Raw genomic sequence first — 20,904 nt, 5'->3', positions numbered from 1 at the left:
ATACTCATAGCGAACGCAAGACAGACAGACAGGCAGAGAGAAAAACAGAGCGTTTTGTGCTGCAACTGAGTGGGAACAAAAGACGAATGGGGGCAGTTACATCAGAGAGTGGCAGGCTGAAAGAGACGGAGATAGAAGGAGAAAAAGAGGGCAACAAGAGAGACGAGCAGCAAAGGGAGCGACACTCTGTGATAGAGAGGTGGGGAGAAAACAAGCGGGACTGAAGGTGTGAAGGAAAATGAGTTGTACCAGAGAGGAAAAAGCAAAAAAAGGAGTGAGAGGTAGGCTTTAAGGAGGGAGGAGAAGGGGGGAAGTAGAAGGATTGAAAGTAGAAAGATAAAACAGAGAGAGCAATGCTGCTGGTCTGAATCCAGGGCATAAGGATGGGCAGCTGGCAGTTCAGAGAGAGAGAAAGAGAGAGAGAGACAGTGGAAGAGATATCAGGGGATGCAGAAGAGTAGAAGGGGGAAAGAAAGTGCTCAACCACCACACCAGCACAATTTAGAGGTGTTCCTGCTGCGTCTTTCATAGGCGAGCTGGTTCACTGGTCAGCTGCATCCATCTCCCCACTCCAGCACACCAGAGCCAGCTTGCTTTAATGCCTTCACTCTGCAAATCTGCACAGAATCCCTTTCAGCATTGTATTATACCAACATCTGCACAGAAGACGCCTACGCTTGCAGTTTACCTGTCTGCACATTTACTGCAGCTTTTAAGAATTTAGGTGCTTAAATTCGAGCTTAAAAAAGCCTCACAAGTCACAGGAAATGATGAGAAAAGAGCTCAAGAGTTCTGGGCGAGGAAGGAAAACTTCTGGCACACCTCACACATTTGTATCCCAATTGTGTTTTTGACTTTGTGTTTACATCTGTGCACTTCCTTCACAGGACCTGTAAGATATTCCTGTGTATCACTTTCATCGCCAACACCATCACCTCTCCGCCAGACAACACCGATCCAGCGAGGCAAAATCCACTCCCTATTCCTAAAGACACGGTGACGACTGATGACGAACAGGCACGCCAGCCAGCGCGGCTGGGCGAGGGTTAAAAGGCAGCGCTGAAGTGGAGCTAGGAGCAATACAAACAGTGGAAAAACAGCTCTGCAGAGAACAGCTGCTCCTTGAAGCCGCCCTAGAAATGTGCTTTCTCAACTGAGCCCCTGACTGCAAGGCAGAAGGCAGTGACACTGTTTAACAGGAGGGTAGGCTGCGCTTTAGAGACTGCGCGCCTAAGGCCAGTGCACATGGGGACCCGTTTGAAATGCAGAGCGAGGAACGCATGTGTGTGTTCTGCCTTCGGATGGGTTGCTATCATATTCAGACACTCGGCGGACACTGATTGGACAGGGACATCCCTCTGGCCACCTTGTCTGTGGGCCAAGAGGTGCATATGTGCGTGTGTATGTGTGTGTGTGAGAGTGCGCGCATGTGTTTGTATGTGATAACCATAGAATTGTCATTCTCCAAGCACACCATCAGTGTGTTTGTGCATATGTGTCTGTGGGAGTATGAAGAATTGCTTCTCTAACTCAAGATGTCACGCGTCAAAAAAAAAAAAGAAAAGAAAAGAAAAAAACAGCAGCCAACCACTGGATGTATCTCAATGTGCGCGTTTGTGTTTAAAACAAGAGACAAAATGAAACAGGTGAGGATGAGGAAACCGTACAAGATGATGGTGATGATGATGATGATGATGATGTGCTTCACAGGCTCGAAATATTCTGATACTGAAGAGTTGAGGAAAAAAAATGGACGCAGTATTTTAATATACGGCTCTTATCTCGGGAGCTGTATTTTGATGTGCATTATGGCTAAACATCATTGCGTCACCCTTGGTATATGTCCGGCTTTGTGCTATTCAGAAATTAAAAAATATATATATAAATATATGAAAATGAGAAAAAAAATATGAACTCTGTTTAAGAGTTTACTTCAACTGTGCGCACAGTCAGTATGTACAGCAGACACCACCATCATCACTCGACAAGCTGCAGACGAGGGCTCAGAGGACCCACCGGGAGTCAGTCCATCCACTTCATATCTATGTACAGTTCAAGAAGTATTACCTGTTAACAACATTTCGAGATTATTTCGCACACCACAGCCGCGAGGAAAGACGTGCATTCAGTCCTGATGTCATGAAACACACACACACCCATCTGTTTGTGTATCGAAAAATGTAGCCTCTTTTCACTCCGCCATGCTATATAACAATGCCCCGTGCGGGGCGTCAGTTAAAGTACCGGTCATTTTCAAAAGGAGACATATTTAAGTATTAGGGCATAAAAGAAAGTGCAAAAATGCCACACCAAACTTTCTCTTTTATGAAGCTCATTATTTAATGGTGTATATAGGTATTTGATGCTGTTTAAATGTAAAATGTGATGTACTAATATAATTGTGTATAGTATTTCCTAGAGATGTTTATTTTCTATAAAATGGAATATGTTATTGCTTATAAAATGTTATTAAAAGAATCCATTGATGAAAAAAAAACAAAACCTTTTTTGGGAATGTCACTGGTCTTAAGTGGGAGCATGCCGTTTATTGATTTTCATGTCTATTTGTTTGGACTTGATGACACAGCATCACTCTGTTTGAAATGTTTTTTGTAACGCCAATGTTAAATATACCAGCACCTTTCAATGCTGCTATGACCAATGCCTGCTCTTTTTGTCTTCACTCAACACGCACTGACAGTAAGACATGTAAATTGTGGTTCTGTGCAGAGTGGCCACTCAAGGGCACAAATTAGAAAGAGGAATAATGACAATGCTTAAAAAGCCATATTTTAATACAGTTAATCCTTAACATGATAAGAAATCATACAGAAACATTCTGCTATTTATTATAATTAACAGGACCCATAATGCTCATCTTCAGCTCCATACGTTTGTTCTTGGACTCTGCTAGAGTAGCTTTGCATCAGTCACATTTCAAAACATCATCTCAACCTCTCACTGAAACAATAATTAAGTCAACTTTGTTCTGATTGGCTGCCTCTCACAAACAGAAGGTTTAAACACCAGAAAAGGTCTTCTTGACGCTGCGGGTCAGAGGAGTTATAGGATGGCAACACTAACTCAAATCACTCCTTCTTACAACTAAGTTATGCAGAAGAGCGTCTCTGACTGCACAACACGTCAAAACTTGAAGGAGATGGGCTACAGCAGCAGAAGACCACACTGGCTGCCACTCCTGTCAGCTAAGAACAGGAAACTGAGGCTACAGTTCTCACGGGTCACCTAAATTGGACGACAGATGCCTGGTCTGATGGATCTCAATTTCTGTCATGACATTTGGTTGGTAGGCAAAAACAGCATGAATTCACTCTACCTTATAATTATGATTAGGTGATGGTGTAATTGTGTGGGGGAGATTTTTGTGGCACACTTTGGGCTCCTTACCAGCAACCAAGCATTGTTTAAACACCAAAGCCTACCTGAGTGTTGTCGCTGACCATATCCAGCCCTTTATGACCACAGTGTACCAACTCTGATGGGTCCTTCCAGCAAGATAACATACTGTGTCACAAAGCTCAAATCATATGAACCTGGCTGCTTGAACATGACGAGTTCACTGTATCCGAATGTTTCGACAAATCTACAGCAGCTGCGTGATGCTATCGCACCAATATGTACCAAAATCTCAGAGGAACTTTGTTGAATTCGCCACAAAGTAATAAACGGGGTTCTAACCCAGTATTAGGAAGGTGCACCTAATGACGTGTTCCAACACATTTATTGGCAAGCTTAAGGTCACTGGTTCGATTCCAGCTGGAGACACAAGTCCCCTTTGGGGTTATGTCAGGAAGGGAATCCTGCGTGAAACTCAACCCGAAAAATGGAGCCTTTGCTGGCATTAGTCCATATCTGAGTTAGAATTTCAGCCAGACACAATGCAGACATCATCTCAGGTTAGTGTAAGACTTTTAATTATTGATCATTTTTCAACCCGTATTACCCAGTTGTTTCAAATACCACAGGAAACGCTCATTTCTTCTTTACAAAATATTTTAATATTTACATGACGAAAAGGAATAGATGAAGAACATAGAAGAGATGAAAGCATGTCATTGAAAGGTCTACATCAACATTACCTTCAGACATGGTTGCATCACTGTCATCTTAATCCCATGTTTTTCAGTCTTTCACATTAGTCACATGCTATAAAAAAAATATACTGGTCCTGGGACATGTCAAAAAATTTGTTAAAAACCCCCCCCAAAACAATCCTCTTAAAAATTAAAACATGGTGCTTTCTCTAGGAAAGAAACCAATAATTGAAAGAAAAAGTAACATTACAGCTACAAATAAAGAAAAGATTTGTCACAGGTTTTCTTTGGAACAAAAGGAAAAAAAGTTAATTATTTCAAAACCTTCTGCATGACATACGCAACTTTTTGTAGTTGTACAAACTACAAAAAGTTGTACCAACAGCTCATGTTTAGCTTGAGCTGTTGATTTACAACTAGCCAGTGCCTACGACAGTCGCATGGGTATGCAACGCTAACCTGATACCGCACAAGATATGCAGCGCCTAGTTTAAAACTGCAAAATAAAGCAAGATTAAAAAAGGAAAAACAGGCATTAAATCACTCTTCTTATGCAAAATACTGCTTGATCAAAGATCATAAGATTATAAATACATATTAAAATATGTACACAGCAAAACAAGAAGGAAAAAACAAACAAAACGCGACCTCTATGAAAATAACCTCATAAAGCCATAATATTACTTATCTCACTGAAATCAGCCTCACAGGCTTAGTGCAGATAGAGAAACGGGGCTCAGCTTGTGAGGCATGATTTTTTTTTTTGTTGTTGTGTTTTGTTTTGTTTTTTTTCTATTTACCTCGACAGTTACGGTTTAGTGCTTTCCCACCACACAAGCCCACGCGCTCAGACCAATACAAGTTCTCGTTTTTCTCCCACAAAAACACAGATGCCTCATTCTGCAACCAATCAGAGCAGCCCGCCACTCCAGCCCACTAAGCTCTCCGCTAATCGGGAAAAAAAAGAACGAAAGAAAAGTGGGGCGAGTGGGGATACGCCAGTAAACGCAGGGCAAAAACCTCTTTCATACTTCTCACCCTCTCCAGTTTCCATTAGGACACGACAGCTCCTCTTTGTGGGCAAACTGTGGCACTGCAACACATTCTCACCAAGGGATCCTTTTTATTTTTTTATTTTGACAAGAGGAAAATCGTTTTTTTAAATAATCCGCAGCAACAAGAGTGCGAACTCGACAAGTGTTTTGTTGTTTGACTGGGGTGATGGGAGGGACAACGCATGAAGAAAATCCAGTTTGATATGAATCTGTACAAATCTGTTCGATAGCTGCTCACCAAAGAGAGACTGTATGGTTTTGTCTTCTGTCTGTGTGACTTTATATGTTACAGATGTTTATATATATATATGTACACAACGTCCATGCGTGTCTCTCAGCACCCACCCCCCTCTAGCTGTTGGTGACAGTGGTGCCGCTGCCCAGTTTTATGATCATTTGCTGGCAGTCGTGGAGGGTCCTCTTGTCTCCCAGCTTCTCCAGGGTGCGGGCAGCGTCGGCCAGCATGCCCACCCTTTGGCCCGGAGCCGAAAGAAAGGACGGAGGAAGGTAGCGGCACGCCAGCATCACAGCCTCCGCCTGCTCCCGCTGGCCAGGCCGCATCTCACACTCCTCTGCACACACACAACACACAAAAACAAAAACAGTTAGTTACTGTGGAATTTCGGGTGATCTTTTTGATGTCGTTAACCAGCAACAGCCAAACAGAGTTTAATCACTGATCTGATTTATAACGAAAACTGAAATGGCCTGCCCTTCTCCAAAAAGCCTCCCACCATCACTTATAAACACAATGACAAATCAACAGCATGTCCCAGCTTCTCTGTCTGCCACAAAACAAGCTAAATGAATGGTAAATAAAGCAAATACTAAAAAAAAAAAAACTAAAGTAATTGAGTCTAACAATCCATAGATTGCTTTTAGTGTAAAATATATTAAAATATATTGGATTTCACCTGTTTATCCATTTATCAAGTATTCTAAAGAACCTTAGAAAATAATGTAAAGAAATTGTTTTCTAGCAATTCAGGAGGATCTCCGAATGTCTCAAACAGATATATACTTAGTTTAATAAAAAATAAGTCAAGAAAAAGCATCACATCCACAGAATGTAGAAGCTGCACTTATTAAATGCTGGCCCTTTTTTGACTAGACTTAATAAAGAAATACATTTTCAAAGCAGACGGATTAGATAAGGACTGAGTGACATAAATATTCAGAGCTTTCTCTGTTACTTCACCAAATTAAAAATATCAACAGGAGTTATTAAAACAGAATCACCAGTGCAGACTGAATGAAATATCAAATCCACAGTAATATTGTACACACACACACACACACACACACACACACACACACACACACACACACACACACACACACACACACACACACACACACACACACACACACACACACACACACACACACACACACACACACACACACACACACCTGTCTTGGCTCCGGGTGTTGCTCTGCGCCGCAGTGAGCGATCCAGAAGCTGATGTGTGCGGGTGGGACTGGCCCCCGCCATCAGCCTGGCCGTAGCTTCATGGAGAAACAACTGGAAAGGGATGGAGTGCAAAGAGAGAGAGGTGAGAGAAGAGGAGGAGGAGGAGGGACGACAGCGAGTGATGATGACTCACACATAATGCTCGGCTCAACCTCTGAGAGACTTTGAAGTCTTGTGAACAATGCTGCTAAACGATTGCCTCAGGGTGTGTGTGTGTGTGTGTGTGTGTGTGTGTGTGTGTGTGTGTGTGTGTGTGTGTGTGTGTGTGCTGTAACACCTCCCAACCTCACAGAGAACTATATATACCCTGCACTGCCTGCAAATACGTGCACTGGATTATATTTGTATCCATTTCCAATGTGCTGCTCTGTGCCTTTATTAAGTGAAGAAATTCTATTCTTTTTAATTCACTCATTCACGATACATATGCAGCAGATTTGTGTTTTACACTTTCATTAAAGAGCATCTTAAGATTCATCTTAGCATGTTTTGGTTTGGATAGCATGCTGCACTCAGATCCAGTGTCTTTGTATGCAACTACTGAAATAGTTTTCAGTTGAGACAAACTTCAGATTTAGCACAAACTCTTCCCTCATATTAGGCCCAGCACAGAGCTTTGATAAACCAAAAGAGAAAACTTAAAAGACAGAATGTGGTGACAAGGTTTTACATACTCTTCGCATCGCAGGTCTGAAACTCTGTGCCAATTTGCGTAGCGAGCTGAGGTCTTGCTGAAAGCCCACGAGCTCTGGTGGAGAGGCCTGCTGAATGCCCGCAGGGCCGCTGGTCCCCGCTGAGCCTTGTCCCGTGGGAGTGGCCCCTTGTTGCTGCAGACGCCAGACATTTGTCCTCATAACCAGCAGCAGATCGCACAACAGCAACTGGACAACCTAGCGAGAAATAATTAGCTTTAGTGCTCAAATATTCTCAACTTAAAAACAAAAATGAAAAGAAAAGGGAGAAAAAAAGCCCCAGTCTCCACTGACCTCAGAACTGGATACTGAAGTATGATGAATATGTCATGTTTTGAAAAACACCAAGAATTAGACTAAAAAAATGTTTGCATGTTTGTCATACAACACCGCTTCCAGTTTATAAAAATAAGTAATATCCATCACATTTTGCTCAGGATGTTAATCTACAAATAGTTTCAGCTGCTATTATTAAAACAGTCACTTTCCGTTATGTTATGCATCTCTAATCGACGCTAAAGGACATTTTCCACCTCTCCTACGCGAGTGTGTGTTCTGCTGTGAGTGGCCCAGCTCTGTGTTGCACTGCAGGTACATTGCACTCAGCTGAGACACACATGCAATGCAACTACAATGCACTGCAGCTCTGGCCATGCACATACACCGCTGTGAGCTACCTATCCACCAGCATCACCATCTGCTGAGTGCCAGAGGGTAGGACACTGCAGCATCGCAGAGTGGAGATGCTGCGAGGGATTCGCTGTCTGGTGAAGTGTGTCGCTTTGTACTGTGACAAAGGTGCACGTGTCTGTGTGCGTGCATCGTTTAATCACTTTATAACTATGTAACTATTCCCGACACTTTAAGTATTCTTGTGCATTTTTTTCCCCTCGTGCAGATGTTGCCACCTTAATGAAATGTCCCTCCTAGGTGTAATAAACATCACTTACGTGCACAAATCTGGAAGAGATTGTGCCTTTCTTTGTGCGTACCTTGTCTAAACTGGAGCTATGACAGTGTGGTCCCAGGTTGAGGCTGTCTCGGAGCAGGGCGCTGGCCTTGTCACTGTAGCTCAGACTCAATTGGCAGTTTTCTGGCTTGGACAGCAGAGCTCGCACTGCCCTGAATGTGTTCAGACAGGCTTTGGGCAGAAGACTCCTGATAGAAAGAGAGTGGTGGGCGGGCAACAGACAAAGGACACAGGTTAAAGTGGTGTAAGTGTTAGAGGGTGGGTGGGTGTGTGTCCTTAGCCTGGCATTTGCAGGGCAAAGTTCCAAATTCACATCTTTATACGTCTAACTTACTCTGCGTTCTGCAGACTGCGGGGCAGGTGCTCAACCGTCGGATACAGTCTCTCTGCTGCGGCATCATCTCCTTGGAGCCAGTTGATGATCACCACAGTGATTGAGGACCACCACTTAGAATGAGGGTCACAGCCTGGATATTAGAGGAAAAACAGTCAAAGCTGAGACACCCTCAGACAGAAACAAACATGCAGATATTTAAATCCCAGAGTGTCCACTTTCACATTTAGCATGCATGGCGGTGCACCCGTGCAGACAGCTGCTGTCTGCATTTTGACCTCTGAATCAATCTGTTTCTACCCTGGAGGATTTTGACGACTCCCTCACAAGGAAAAAGTACTCCATTTAACACAGGGCAACACACACAGACTTCTAAAACATGTAGCGAGTAACCTGAGGCTCTGCCAAGAAAAGTCTCCTATTAAAATCCCTGCACAGTCTCTCATCCCTCCCGCTCCCTCCTTCCTCTCAAGGTGATCACCAATTTGACAGTGCTGAAGATAGATGAAGCAATCTAGCGAATGCCTCCCTTTCACCTAGCCCTCTCTCGCTCAGATCAGTGATCAGTAAGGACAAAGGAAAGCGGTGGGAGGATGGAAGTCAAAGGGAAATCAAGCTACTTGATCTCTGTAGTGTAAAAATGAACTTTGTCACACAGCTTCTTATTCTGCACACGCAGTAAAGAAAGAGCAGTGTGCAGAGAAGGCTAATGCAATTATTGCAAAAAAGATAAGTAGCAGTGAAGTAAGGAGTACGCATCTAGACAGTGTAACTGCTTGATGTACTTAAGCAACAGAAACATTTAGAGGCAAGTTCTGATTTTTCTAAAAGCAAATTTTAACCAGATTAAAAAGTCGGTACCATTAGTGATCGCTAATGTTTTTAGCGCTGAAGATACACTGTCAAAGATTACTTTTCAATACAAATGAGACCGCAAACAGAAACGACAGTTTCCATAGCCATACCTGTGACAGTTGCCATGTTGGACCCAATAGCAAAGGACTGTGAGGTGGCACCAGCCGCATCTGAAGCATTAATCAACAGCTGGAGATATTCCAGGGCATCGGCATACTCGCTGAGGACACACACACACGCACACACACTGAATGGTTATTTTGCCCCACAAATCGTTAAAATAAAACATACCTACAAAAGGGTTTTCTTTTTAAATGCCAAATTTAATTCTGCGTTTATTATCCTCATTCCTTTCTTTGTATGTTGGCGACTCTATGAGAAGTAAACCGTAACTTGTTGCCAAGAAAAGCAAACGAACCAAAAGTTACAAGAATCGATTATATGAAAGCCCGTCTTGATTTCTCACCCGTCTCCCGGACTTGTATTTTTCTCTCCGCGAGGCTGGGCCACACAGTACAGAGCCTTTTCCAGGAGGTGTTCTCTAAATGCCTGAGTCACCTGAGCCAGAGGATCCACTGCAAGGGAAACCAATAACAAATATAAACATCAGAATGTGCCTGCATATTGTAGGCAAGAGGATTCCAAATTAGGTATTGTAAAAACACAGTTATAGACTGAGTGCAAACTTTTGCTTTCACTGACCAGTGTTGCCAGCTTGGCTGTAGATGCTTTCTTTAGGGGTGCTGCGAATAGCCCAGTCCCCATCCACGAAGAAGCGGTGACCTAGTGGGTGACAAAGCCACTGCATGGCTGGGGGGACACTGCCGCTGGAAGATAGGCAAGCTTGACGAGCACTGCTCAGGAACACACGCTGTCAAAAGAAGGAAAAAAAGAAAAAAAAGGTTTTGGTTCGGTGTAGTTTAAAATATTACACGTTAGGACAGATCGCAGGATCTTTAATCACCTCAGTGAATGTTTATTAACCATGAAAGATAAATTAAACAGAATGTCAACTCAAAACTGGTTGTTGTTACATCACGTGAGCACAAAAGAAACAGAGTCGGGGTAAAAACACTGCTTATAAATGACTGAGCAAGACGCGCATGCTTGTGCAAACAACAGGGACTCACAGAGGTGAAATGCAGAACCCTCGGCAAACTGGCTTTGACTCGTAGAGCCGCAGAAACATAGATCTCAGCCAGCGAGGCCACAGGCAGGCATGAGCCAGAACACTCTGCAAGGTTCACTGCACTTAAAGACATATGCACTGCTGAGAGGTGGCTGCCATTCAGTTTACCTGCAGGCACAGATCGAAGACAAGAAAACAAATTTTTTTTTAAATATTCACAAAAATTATTTAAACTGGAATTTATCTTTAGACAGAATCTTTTTGCACAGCAAAGACTGCAATGCTTTTTAAACCTTACTTCAAATGTTGCTGAGTCGCTTTGAAATGAATGACAATTCACCTCTTAATGTCCAGCGTGTCACACTGATCTGATCTAAAAGCAGGACTCTTATGGTGACCAACCTGTCATGTGAAGCTGGTGCAAGCGGTGGTAAACCAGGGCGGCATCACGGCTGCTTTTGCAGGCATCCTCCTGCAGGGGGCGATCAGATCGCAGCCCTCCTGCCCTGGCAGCTAGCCAGCGGCCAACCCATAGACGCTGGAGGCAGAATCTTAGCAAAGACCAGAGCGCTGCGCAGGCCAAGTCCAACTGGGAGGTGGGTAAGGGGCGACCGAGAGCCTTCAGACAAGTCCACAGGTTGTGACTGGCTTGAGCAAAATCTCCCTGTGAAGTGTAAAAGATAAATAGTGAGAGAAAACAGACGAAGAGCCACTTTATAGATTCTGTGAGAGTTCAGAAGGATTTCTGATTTAAATATGGTCAAATTCCTCCTTGTGGATCAGTACACTTTGTCAATTGGGCACACGTTGAAAAGAAAAAAAGAAGCATACTCTTGCCAGGTCCAGGTCAGCCTGTTTGCGATGCCTCCAGAACAAGACGGATGATCCAGAATGTGGTCTGGTTACAGGTTCTCCATACACCAACAGCCGTATTAGAACTCCTGATACCAGAATACCGTTCAGTAACCACACCAGTATAGTCGGGAGCATCCAATCCATCCAGCCCCATGAGTCAGCTATAAACAACACAGAGTCATTTAACTGCAAAGAAAATCTATTTATTGAGAGCTAATTATGTGAAATTTGAATCACTGCCATCTGTCTCCCTCCCAGCATTTTCCCCACTCTGTACCTGCGACATCCACACCCAGGACGGTCCTGCCCGCGTGATGGGTGCTTACAGCTTCAGTATTTCCAGATGAGCTGCTACCCGATGAACAGAACAGAGCAGCCAAAGGGTTGAGGGAGAGGAAGAGAAAGGTAAAGGCGCACAACGCCATACGGGAACGGTCCAACATGCCAACGGCACTGCCACCTGCTGTCGACTGGTCCGGCGTGCCTATATTTGGCTGACACACGAGAGAATCCAGAAGGACACATTTGTGATTATTCAGTTTATTAATTCAGGCAGCAACATCAATCTGACAAAAAGTATGAGTAATTACATTTTTGAGGTGTTATAGTGGTTGATTAATAGTTGAGCGCTGTACACAAGCTGTCAAGCATCATGGGTGTTCATGGAGAATTTTTTCGCAGCCAAAAGAATCACGTTTGTATTTTTTTTTTGTGTCTATTAAGACTGACAGTTGCAGTGTGGTCAAGGTTTCTGTTGGCAACAGTTTCCTAGATTGTTCATGGGAGCGCCTGTGAAGGAAGTTTAGCAAGGTGAGGTGCTTTAAGCCGTCACCATGGCACCGACCAAACTCCAATTCACAAAAATCAGCTGATGCCAAATTTTATCACCAGAGCACATTTGGGTTAAAGGAAGAAATAGGCCGAGTTCGTGTGACGTCACTCCTGCCGTGACGTCACTCCGGCAAGCACACACGCAAGGCAATGGCGGTGTGACGAGCCAAAAACAGACTCAGGCGAGCTCACACTTTCAGAGCTCGGCACAGACAATGTTCCCTCCCACGTTTGTAGTGCAAAATGCAAAGCTGGAAACGGCAATGCATCTAATCTGAGGAAACACCTGGTCAAACACAAAACACAGCTCGAAGAATGCACCAGATCTGATAGCCCGAAAGCCAAATTCACAATCACTGCAGCTTAATTTAGCACATCTGTCACCAGTGTACAAGAGTGTGAACCAATGGATGATGACGATGATGAAAAATCTTCGTCAGGTAATTAATTAGTAAGTCGGACACGCTGCACGCAAAAAAAACAGGACTTTTTTCACTGTGTTGTTTGAAATTTTAACTCGCGTGCTGTTTACGGCAACATACACGTCATGTGAGATTGTATATCCAAAGCATTGGTAGATAATCGCAACTAATTATAGCTTAGAATTAATATTAAATGTGTTATAATAATAATAATGATAATAATGGATTGCATTTATATAGCGCTTTTCGGGGCCCTTAAAGTGCTTTACAATGCCACTATTCATTCACTCTCACATTCACACACTGGTGGAGGCAGCTACAGTTGTAGCCACAGCTGCCCTGGGGCAGACTGACAGAAGCGAGGCTGCCATGTCGCGCCATCGGCCCCTCTGGCCAACACCAGTAGGCGGTAGGTGAAGTGTCTTGCCCAAGGACACAACGACCGAGACTGTCCGAACCCGGTGTTCACTGCCAGACAGCGACCAAAGCATTAAATAACAAAATGTTTCAAGTGAGAAGTTTGGACTTATTTTTGTAAGAGAAATCTTGGATTTATTATGTCACAATGAGTAAAATACCAAAAAACAGTACCAAAGCCCAGGTACAGGTATCTGTATCTATTCAAATGTGAAAGGTAACCAAGGCTTGTTGTTCCAATAAACAAAAGAAATCCCATATAGATGGCACCATATGCATAAAGGAATAAACAAAGCACAGCAAAAACCGGTTTTATCTAGTTTCAGTTAGCCATATCTCATTTTCTATTTTGAGAATATGCAAATCATTAAAGCAGTCTATGGAGAAAAAAAACTGTTGGGGATTCATCACAGTGTGAAGAACTGTGTGGACAAATACTTCCAACAATTTAATGTATCTTAATTTTCATTCCCAACCCATCAATTCACCGCATGGGCTCAAATGAGTCCACTAACCAGTGCTGTGCTGGTGTCCCTGCATCCATAAAAAAACCTATTCTAAACATTTATTCACAGCTGCTGCCCATCTTATAAAAGGCACCATTAACACTAACATATGCTACTATCAAGACAATGTCTTTTTTTTTTTTAATGAAGGGCTTGGCCACTTTGCCAGCACACTACCAAATTGCATGCATCCATCTGCAGAGAGTCTGGCAGCTAAACTGACCTGCCTGCATTCTGACAGGGCTGTCACCCACAGAGCGTCCGTTGTTGTGTTTTTCCTTTCACAATGTGCCAAATGTTCAGACTGCTGAGCAGCTGAAATCCTATATCAAGCAAGCACAGAAAAAGATTGTGCTTTCAGAACTACAGCAACTGTTCTCCACGGTTCCCTCGCGCCTGCTTAAAGGTGACGCAAACCAGCGGGAAACATGCCGGTGTATCTACATTTGTCTTTAAACGCTTTGCTTTTGCTGGCCTCGAATTCAAAATAAGAAAGAAAACTTTCAAAATTTGAAATGTTTTCTTCGCATCATTTTCATGTCAATGCAGGATTTGAATGATTTGCAAATTCAGATTTTTTCAAATATATATTTTACAGAGTCCTAACTTTCATTCAAACGCAAACCTAATGGGAACAAACCATCTGTCCTTGCATCTCTATCCCGAACCCTCATCTCAAATGTTTAGTTTAAATGAGCTCTGCATACCTTTGTGTCCTCTCCCATTGGACTGTCAGGTTCTGAGTCACTGCCACAGTGAGAGAAGGAAGTTGGGGAACCCACGTCAGAGGCTGGCGGGGTGGGCAGCTCGCTCTTCACATCAGCCTGTCCATCCACCTCCATGGCAACCAGGTCCTTAAGAGACTCTGTAGAAAAGGGGTTTAAAAAAAAAAAAAGATGATGAAGGGAGTAGTTAGAGGGTCAATCAAGGGTACAAAAGAAAAGAAAACCCTACAATACACTTCATTTCATTTTATATTTGTCTTTTCAGGATTAAAAAAAAAAAAAAAAATCAGCAGTCATTGTTGTTAAAGGTTACCGGAATGATTGACTTTCAAGAAATTGAAATAAAATCCCAAGAGGCTGTTGACGAATAAAGAAAAGAGCATTTTAAGCACATACTGTTTTTCTGGGCTGCCATTTTAAGAGTCATGTTCTCTTGTTTGAGCTTCTGGTTAGTCTGCTGCAGGTAACGGATGTAGTCGATGGCTTTCCTCAGTACTGCAGATTTATTGAGCTAGAAATGAAAGAAAAAGACCAACCGAATTATTAGACCTCTGCTGTTCATGAAAAAGACAACTGGACAAAAAAAGAAAAAAAAGAATATGGCATAAAAAGCGTGGGATGCTTGTAAATACGTGCTTCTTACTTTAGCATCAGTGCCAGCCACCAAGTCTTTCAGCTCCATGATTTTGTCATTGATGGAGGAGCGGTACCGCTTCTCAATAGCGTTGTGGGCGGTGCGCTTCTCCCCTTTGTGTGGCTGGCCAGCCGGCTTACCACTGATAGCGATGCGGTTGATGGGAAGCTTTTCAGCATCCACCATGACAGGCACTGTAGTCAGGAAAGTACCCCCACCCATGAATGCCTGAGAAAACAGGATGATGTAAGTGCCAGGGTTAACAGCGTGGGTGTAAACTCGACAGCGGTGCACTGTGTGACTTCAGTATTAGGTTTGAGTTCATATTGTGCATCTACCTGCAGCGAAGTGCTCTGTGCTGGGGTGGTGGTGGCCAGGGACGTGGGAGAAGCTACAGTAGTGACCATGCAGGGGTCAGGCTTCAAAGTGGTCAGCAGTAGACTCTCGGCCTTGATGAACTGGGGCTGAAGCAACACCTGAGGACACCAGGGCAGATAGATGCACCGAAAATTCATTTACGTAAACGAGGACTGCAGTGCATTCGTTTTTAAGTCCATCCAGGCTCGCTCAGAGAACACCTTCACACACTTACAGGTACTTGCTGTACGTGGGCTGCGACAGTTTGAACCGGAGGGCTTGTTGACGTGGTCAGGAGAGGAGATGCAGTTGTCAGCCCTTGGAGCTGAGCCTGAATGGCCACTGGCTGAATGCTCGGCGGTGAGGATGACAAACTGGTGGCAGGAGTGCTCACACTGCTGGGACTGCCAGCTAGAAAAAAACAACAACACATTGATGCCAAAAAGACTTAAATCACACAGGTAAAATTTGAAGTAAAAGCCGAGCAATTCCAACTTGAAAGTAACATTTTTATATGTTAAGTATTTGATGGTTTGTGTTAAAATTTCCGTGATCATTTAACGGTGTAGTAGCACACTACCCATTTCAACATTTAAGCTTCCAAAAGAACCGCCAGCTTTAAAAGTAAAAAACACCTGAACTCTTAATTTCATCAAAACTGCATTAGTTTTAAGACTTTGTAGGCAAAAGGTGAACTATGGACTCATTATAAATGCGATACTCTCCAAATGATATGGCCGCTACTTTCGCTTATCTCCACCAAGCTTTAAGAGATATGGATAAAGATATGCACATGCAGTGGACTGTCTACTGTGTACCCACTAATGTTCCACGTCTTGTCCACACACATAAATTTCATTTCACTTGCAAACTCTTACGCAGCTGACCAAAGTCTATGAGATTACGACATTAATTAGAAATCATGCGAGGTTAAATGACCTAGTGTCCTGATAAATGCGATGCACGTGAACAGCAAACTTGCAGGGCACTGGGCATCAGCTGCTAGATTCCATGGTTAACACAAATGTGCTTTATGTGAGCCACTAAAAACATCCTCAGCATTTAACAGAAATATAAATAAACACTTGGAGTTTTTTTCCTTCACAGATGACAATTTGTCATTCTCCCCTTTTTTTCCTTTAGAGAAAAATAACGCTGGTAAATGAGGTTATGTATCTCTATGAGATTCCATTTGTTTGTATTTGAAAAGTCGGTAAAACAGCAGTGCATGTATTGTTGAAAAGAAGTCTAACGACTGAAAGGTTAGCATCACATATTTTAATCAAATCACAATTGACAAAAATGAGATACCAACATTTTCCTTAATAACCCATTTTTTCCCCCTCACTGAATACCTGACACAAGAGGTTTGTCATTTTCACTGCGCAAAAAAAGGTTCAAAAACCTTGAACTTTAACTGTAAATTACAGAACAAAATAAACTGGTTAAGCCAGGTTAATGAAAGTTGTAAAAAGCTAAAGACAGCAGGAAGCTTGCTGGTCAACGATGCAGACAGAACTGGATTAGAAAGATCCAACATCAGACATGCAAAGTCAAGGAACTTGTCTCTATGTGAAGAAACACACTACAATAACATCACAGTTTTATTTTCATCCTTTCCCTTAAAGGTTTTATTTTTAAAGCACAGTTTGATACCCCCTACCATCTAACTCGCACATAATCTATGACTCAATCATCACCATCAGAGAGGGCTTACCTGTGTAGCTGTTTGGGCTGCTGTAGTTGGTCCGGGCCTGAGGCTGTGTCTGTGGTGGAGTCTGGGGTGCAGGAGAGGTGAAGAGTGCCTGAGGCGTTGAGCTGAATGCTGGGTTTGGTCCTGGGGAGCCATTAGGTGAAGCTGCCTGGGAAGGAGCAGACGGGCTGAGAACTGGTTGGGGTTGCTCCACTTGGGTCTGTCTGATGCTTTGAGCTTGTTGTGGGGAGGACGGCTGCTGCCTCTGGGTGGAGCTGGGTACCTGGGCCAGGGGAGACTGCTGGAAGGTGGGAGGCTGAAAGGCTTTGTCTGGGCTGGACGAGCTACGAGTAATAGGAGGGCCCAGCAGTGCATCCAGATGGGGGTTACTGCTTAGGATGGAAGATGAAGATGGAGGTGTGGTAGTGGTGGCTGGGGGGGAAGCTGAGGTGATGGTCTGAGTCAAACCATGAATCTCTTGTATGGGAGGAGCCGTGGTGTATGGAGGGGCATCAAAGAGTCCTCCAAACTCCATGTCCTGGTTGCTGATGAGCTGGAGCATGTCTAAACAGGAAGACAAATCACAGCCACTGTGAATGTTATTGTTCAAGTAGAAAATTTATAGCAATTTGCCAGCTTTAAACAATTAAATATGGACCAAGATCAAATCTATAGGAACTGTAAATTTCTCGAGAAAACTTGTTTAGAGATTGAATTACCGTACTATCCATTTCAGTAGCAAACTGCACTTTAATTACCAATTAATCAACCCACATGTGCTGTGACTGTTTATGATCAAACATCACTGGCAACAATTTCAGTCATGCTAAAGAAAATAAAAACGCAAGTTATCATATATCTAAGTATTATTATTAATATATAATTGCAGTGTAGAGTGGGAATGCATAAAAATGGATAAGGCCAATGTGATGCTCAAATAGAAAGGAGCATCACCTTGAAGCGTGTTTTGGTATTGGGTTTAAAAAAAAAAAAAAAAAAAAAAAAGCTAAATGGCAACAAACAAAGTTGCATTAAAAAGAAGGTTTTAAAGGGGCTTTATGCAGTCCTGTAAAAAAAGTTTCGTTCAGACCTTTGCAGGCATTCGTTCATGCACAGCTCTTTTAAAGTCTCCCCGCGGCATTTTCTTACCGCGTTGATGTCTGGACCTCAACTGGGTCACTGCAAGACCTTGACTGTTTCCTTTTTCAGCCACTATCTTGTACATTTGCTGCTGTGCTTGGGAGCATTGTCCTGTTGCATGACACAATTTCGGCCAAGCATCGGACAGATGGCCTCACACTTAACTCTAGAATACTTTGAAATACAGAGGAGTTTATGTCAACTCAATCAATGCAGGTTGTTCCAAACACAACCCCCAAGTCATCACCATTCCATCGCTATGCTTAACAGTTGATATTAGGTGTTTATACAGATATGCTGTGTGATGTTGTGCATTATGAATTATTGCTCTAAAACTGTTCTGGTTTGTTTAGCTGCAACTTTGCTCCTGCATGTGCTTTTTAAACTTCAACCCATATTTGTGTTCAGTCTCTTTCCAACTTTACTGTCATTAATGTTAAAATTTAATATGCTGTAGATTATGTAGCTCATGTGTTTTTTTGAGGTTTCTCTGACCGTGAGGTGAATTTGGGACTTCCACAAACCCATGTACTGCGAACCAGAAAAACTTCTGCTTTTATAGAGTCCATTCTTTTCACATAACTGTAAATGTAGTACATCACATGTACTTATGACTACAGCAGTTTAAAATTGCTAAAAACTAAATTTTGTTTTGTTTCATCACATTTTCCATTAACACTCAAAGAATTACTAGAAAACTACTTTAAAATATCCCAGCAGGAGATGGGGTGTCTTACGCAGTTTAAAAAACACACTTTACAAGAAAGACTGCCTCTTGTTGCGTTAGAAAACACAGCAAGAAATACCAGGTACAGGTATACAGTACATTTCACACTTTAAGTTTATCAAGCCATTCATCATGTGCGTGCAGCTGTAGGTCCAAGAATCCAAGTGGTATATTATTAATGAGTTATTAATCTTAATTTGTGCTCGTGCACATATGGACTTGTAGGTTTTCATTAGCATGATCTAAAAGATATAAAACATTTTAATATGTATCTTTTCCAGAAGATTTGCTAATTACAAAGATTTAAAACTGACAAAAAAAAAAACTTTACATGGAAAAAAGTGAGATGGCACGTGTTCACTAATCATTTTTTATTCTAGGAAGCAGTGTGCTCTTGAAAGACATAAGACACTGAAATAATTTTCACAGCATTTTTTACAAGGACAGTTGACCGCGTTTAATTTCTCTGTTAAGTGATTCTGAGTTCATGTTGTGACTGCAGTATAAAAAAAGAAAAAAAACGAGCAGCCTGGATTTGTGAAGCAGTGTTGTGTATGAGGTGATCGCTCTTGGCCAATCAGAGCGCATCTCGGAGACTTGCTATGCCGATCAGCCCAAGACAGGAAAAGAGAGGGAGAGCTGCCTGTGGCAATGAGTGTGAGGTTACCATCGAGCAGTGTCACAGAGGGTTACTGTCGGTCAAAGTCAGAGAGATGGAGAGCACGGCCGCAGGGTATGAACACTGTTTACGCAGTGCGTGTTATCTTATTTACACGTCGCCCCCTATTACAAAACACATACTGGCCAATTTAAGAAGACTGACAGAAAACTCCAAATCTTAACAATACTCGAAATACTCTTGTGATTTCGATTGAAGGCTTAAATTGTTGCACGAATTTTATATATGAATCATACTATATATGCTGTTTGTTTTTTGCAAAAACGGGCACGTGGATAGCACTATATTCGCAAGAAAACAAATAAAGTCGTCCACAGAGCATATGGCTAGATTAGTTTTCAACCGATTAATTTGGCATACATAAATACATAAATATTTGTCAAATCGGTCAAGTGAGGCTCTGTGAACCCAAAAAGAGAGGAATGAACGACAGTAACCCCGGTCTATGGAGCACGCTGGGGGCGGGGCGCACACGAAGCTAGCTGTACGTTAGTGTCACATATTCGCCTCATGAAATGCGCTTCTATTTTTCTATTGAACAGTAAGACACACAGACGACTTCTGATATTGCAAGAATCATCGTTATAAATTACTAACAAAACATCCCAAATATCACTTCCGGCTAGCCTCCATATACTTGCTCACTGATAGTTAGCATGTAGCTAACAGTGGATGATGAAAGCTAGCTCTCAGCTTTTAAAAGCTTTTATTTAAAAGATGTCTTTGTATCGAATGTCGTTGTAAGTGATGTTGTTAGTGTGATTATTACATGCAGAACACTTAAAGATACGAAAAGGAATGATAACACGTACGGTGTTACCGGTTTTAGCAACTGTTTTAAGCCAGCAGCAACCATTATATTTTCTTACCATCAATGTCGCTTAGGAGGGCCGTGTCAATATCACTGGGGTCGTTAAGCGACAGTGTTGGATCCAGATTATCCAACGAATGATCGTCAAAAGACAGGCTGTTCATCTTTACTGTCGTGTCTGGGCTTTCCAGTGTAGACTTGACTGACTGTCGGCGAAATCGGAAACTTCTGAGTCCTTACATTTGACAAAAGGACCAAGATCCCTGTCCTTTCGTCACATGCGCAACGCGAGCTGCAACTTTTCTTATTTTTGTAACTTTTGTGTCAACTAACTGCTCACAACTAGCCCCATCATCATCCTGGGAAACTTGTCAAACCAAGCCAAACACCGACGCTCATTCACTACTAACTTGCTTACAGCGGTAGCAAGAGAAACCCATCCAACCGATGATGATTGACAGTTGCCCCAGCCAATCACCCTCCTTTGAACTAGATTCCCACGTCCCTGTTTCTCAGGCTTGTTTTGATTGTTTGAGTAAATGA

At 42.7% G+C, this 20,904-nt stretch overlaps 2 protein-coding genes across 3 annotated transcripts in view; one reads left to right on the top strand and one right to left on the bottom strand.

Annotated features, from left to right (window-relative positions):
* rai1 (retinoic acid induced 1) overlaps positions 1 to 2,712 on the top strand; it is a 54,446-nt gene extending 51,734 nt beyond the window's left edge. Inside the window, exon 4 of one of the 2 annotated variants that reach the window (XM_082529107.1) lies at positions 888 to 2,712. In XM_082529107.1, coding sequence (XP_082385233.1) covers positions 888 to 1,050 — 163 coding nt within the window. In that variant the 3' untranslated portion in view covers positions 1,051 to 2,712. The remainder of the gene's footprint in view (positions 1 to 887) is intronic. The other variant, XM_082529108.1, reaches the window with a different exon arrangement.
* A 1,284-nt stretch (positions 2,713 to 3,996) lies between these two features.
* srebf1 (sterol regulatory element binding transcription factor 1) lies at positions 3,997 to 20,818 on the bottom strand. Its single transcript, XM_082529111.1, has 19 exons — positions 20,420 to 20,818; positions 17,029 to 17,568; positions 15,547 to 15,722; positions 15,293 to 15,430; positions 14,964 to 15,182; positions 14,717 to 14,831; positions 14,303 to 14,460; positions 11,697 to 11,913; positions 11,396 to 11,580; positions 10,967 to 11,228; positions 10,566 to 10,732; positions 10,138 to 10,306; positions 9,902 to 10,010; positions 9,546 to 9,655; positions 8,581 to 8,713; positions 8,269 to 8,434; positions 7,259 to 7,474; positions 6,524 to 6,635; positions 3,997 to 5,682 (listed from the first exon to the last, which is right to left on the bottom strand). The coding sequence occupies exons 1-19, from the start codon at positions 20,523 to 20,525 to the stop codon at positions 5,462 to 5,464; spliced, it is 3,519 nt and encodes a 1,172-aa protein (XP_082385237.1). The 5' UTR covers positions 20,526 to 20,818; the 3' UTR covers positions 3,997 to 5,461.
* Positions 20,819 to 20,904: the final 86 nt, after the last annotated feature.

Source organism: Aulonocara stuartgranti (assembly GCF_965226115.1).
Source record: "Aulonocara stuartgranti genome assembly, chromosome: 4".
NCBI lineage: Eukaryota > Metazoa > Chordata > Actinopteri > Cichliformes > Cichlidae > Aulonocara > Aulonocara stuartgranti.
The sequence above is the reverse complement of the archived record's forward strand: the minus strand, read 5'-3'. Positions and strand labels throughout refer to the sequence as shown.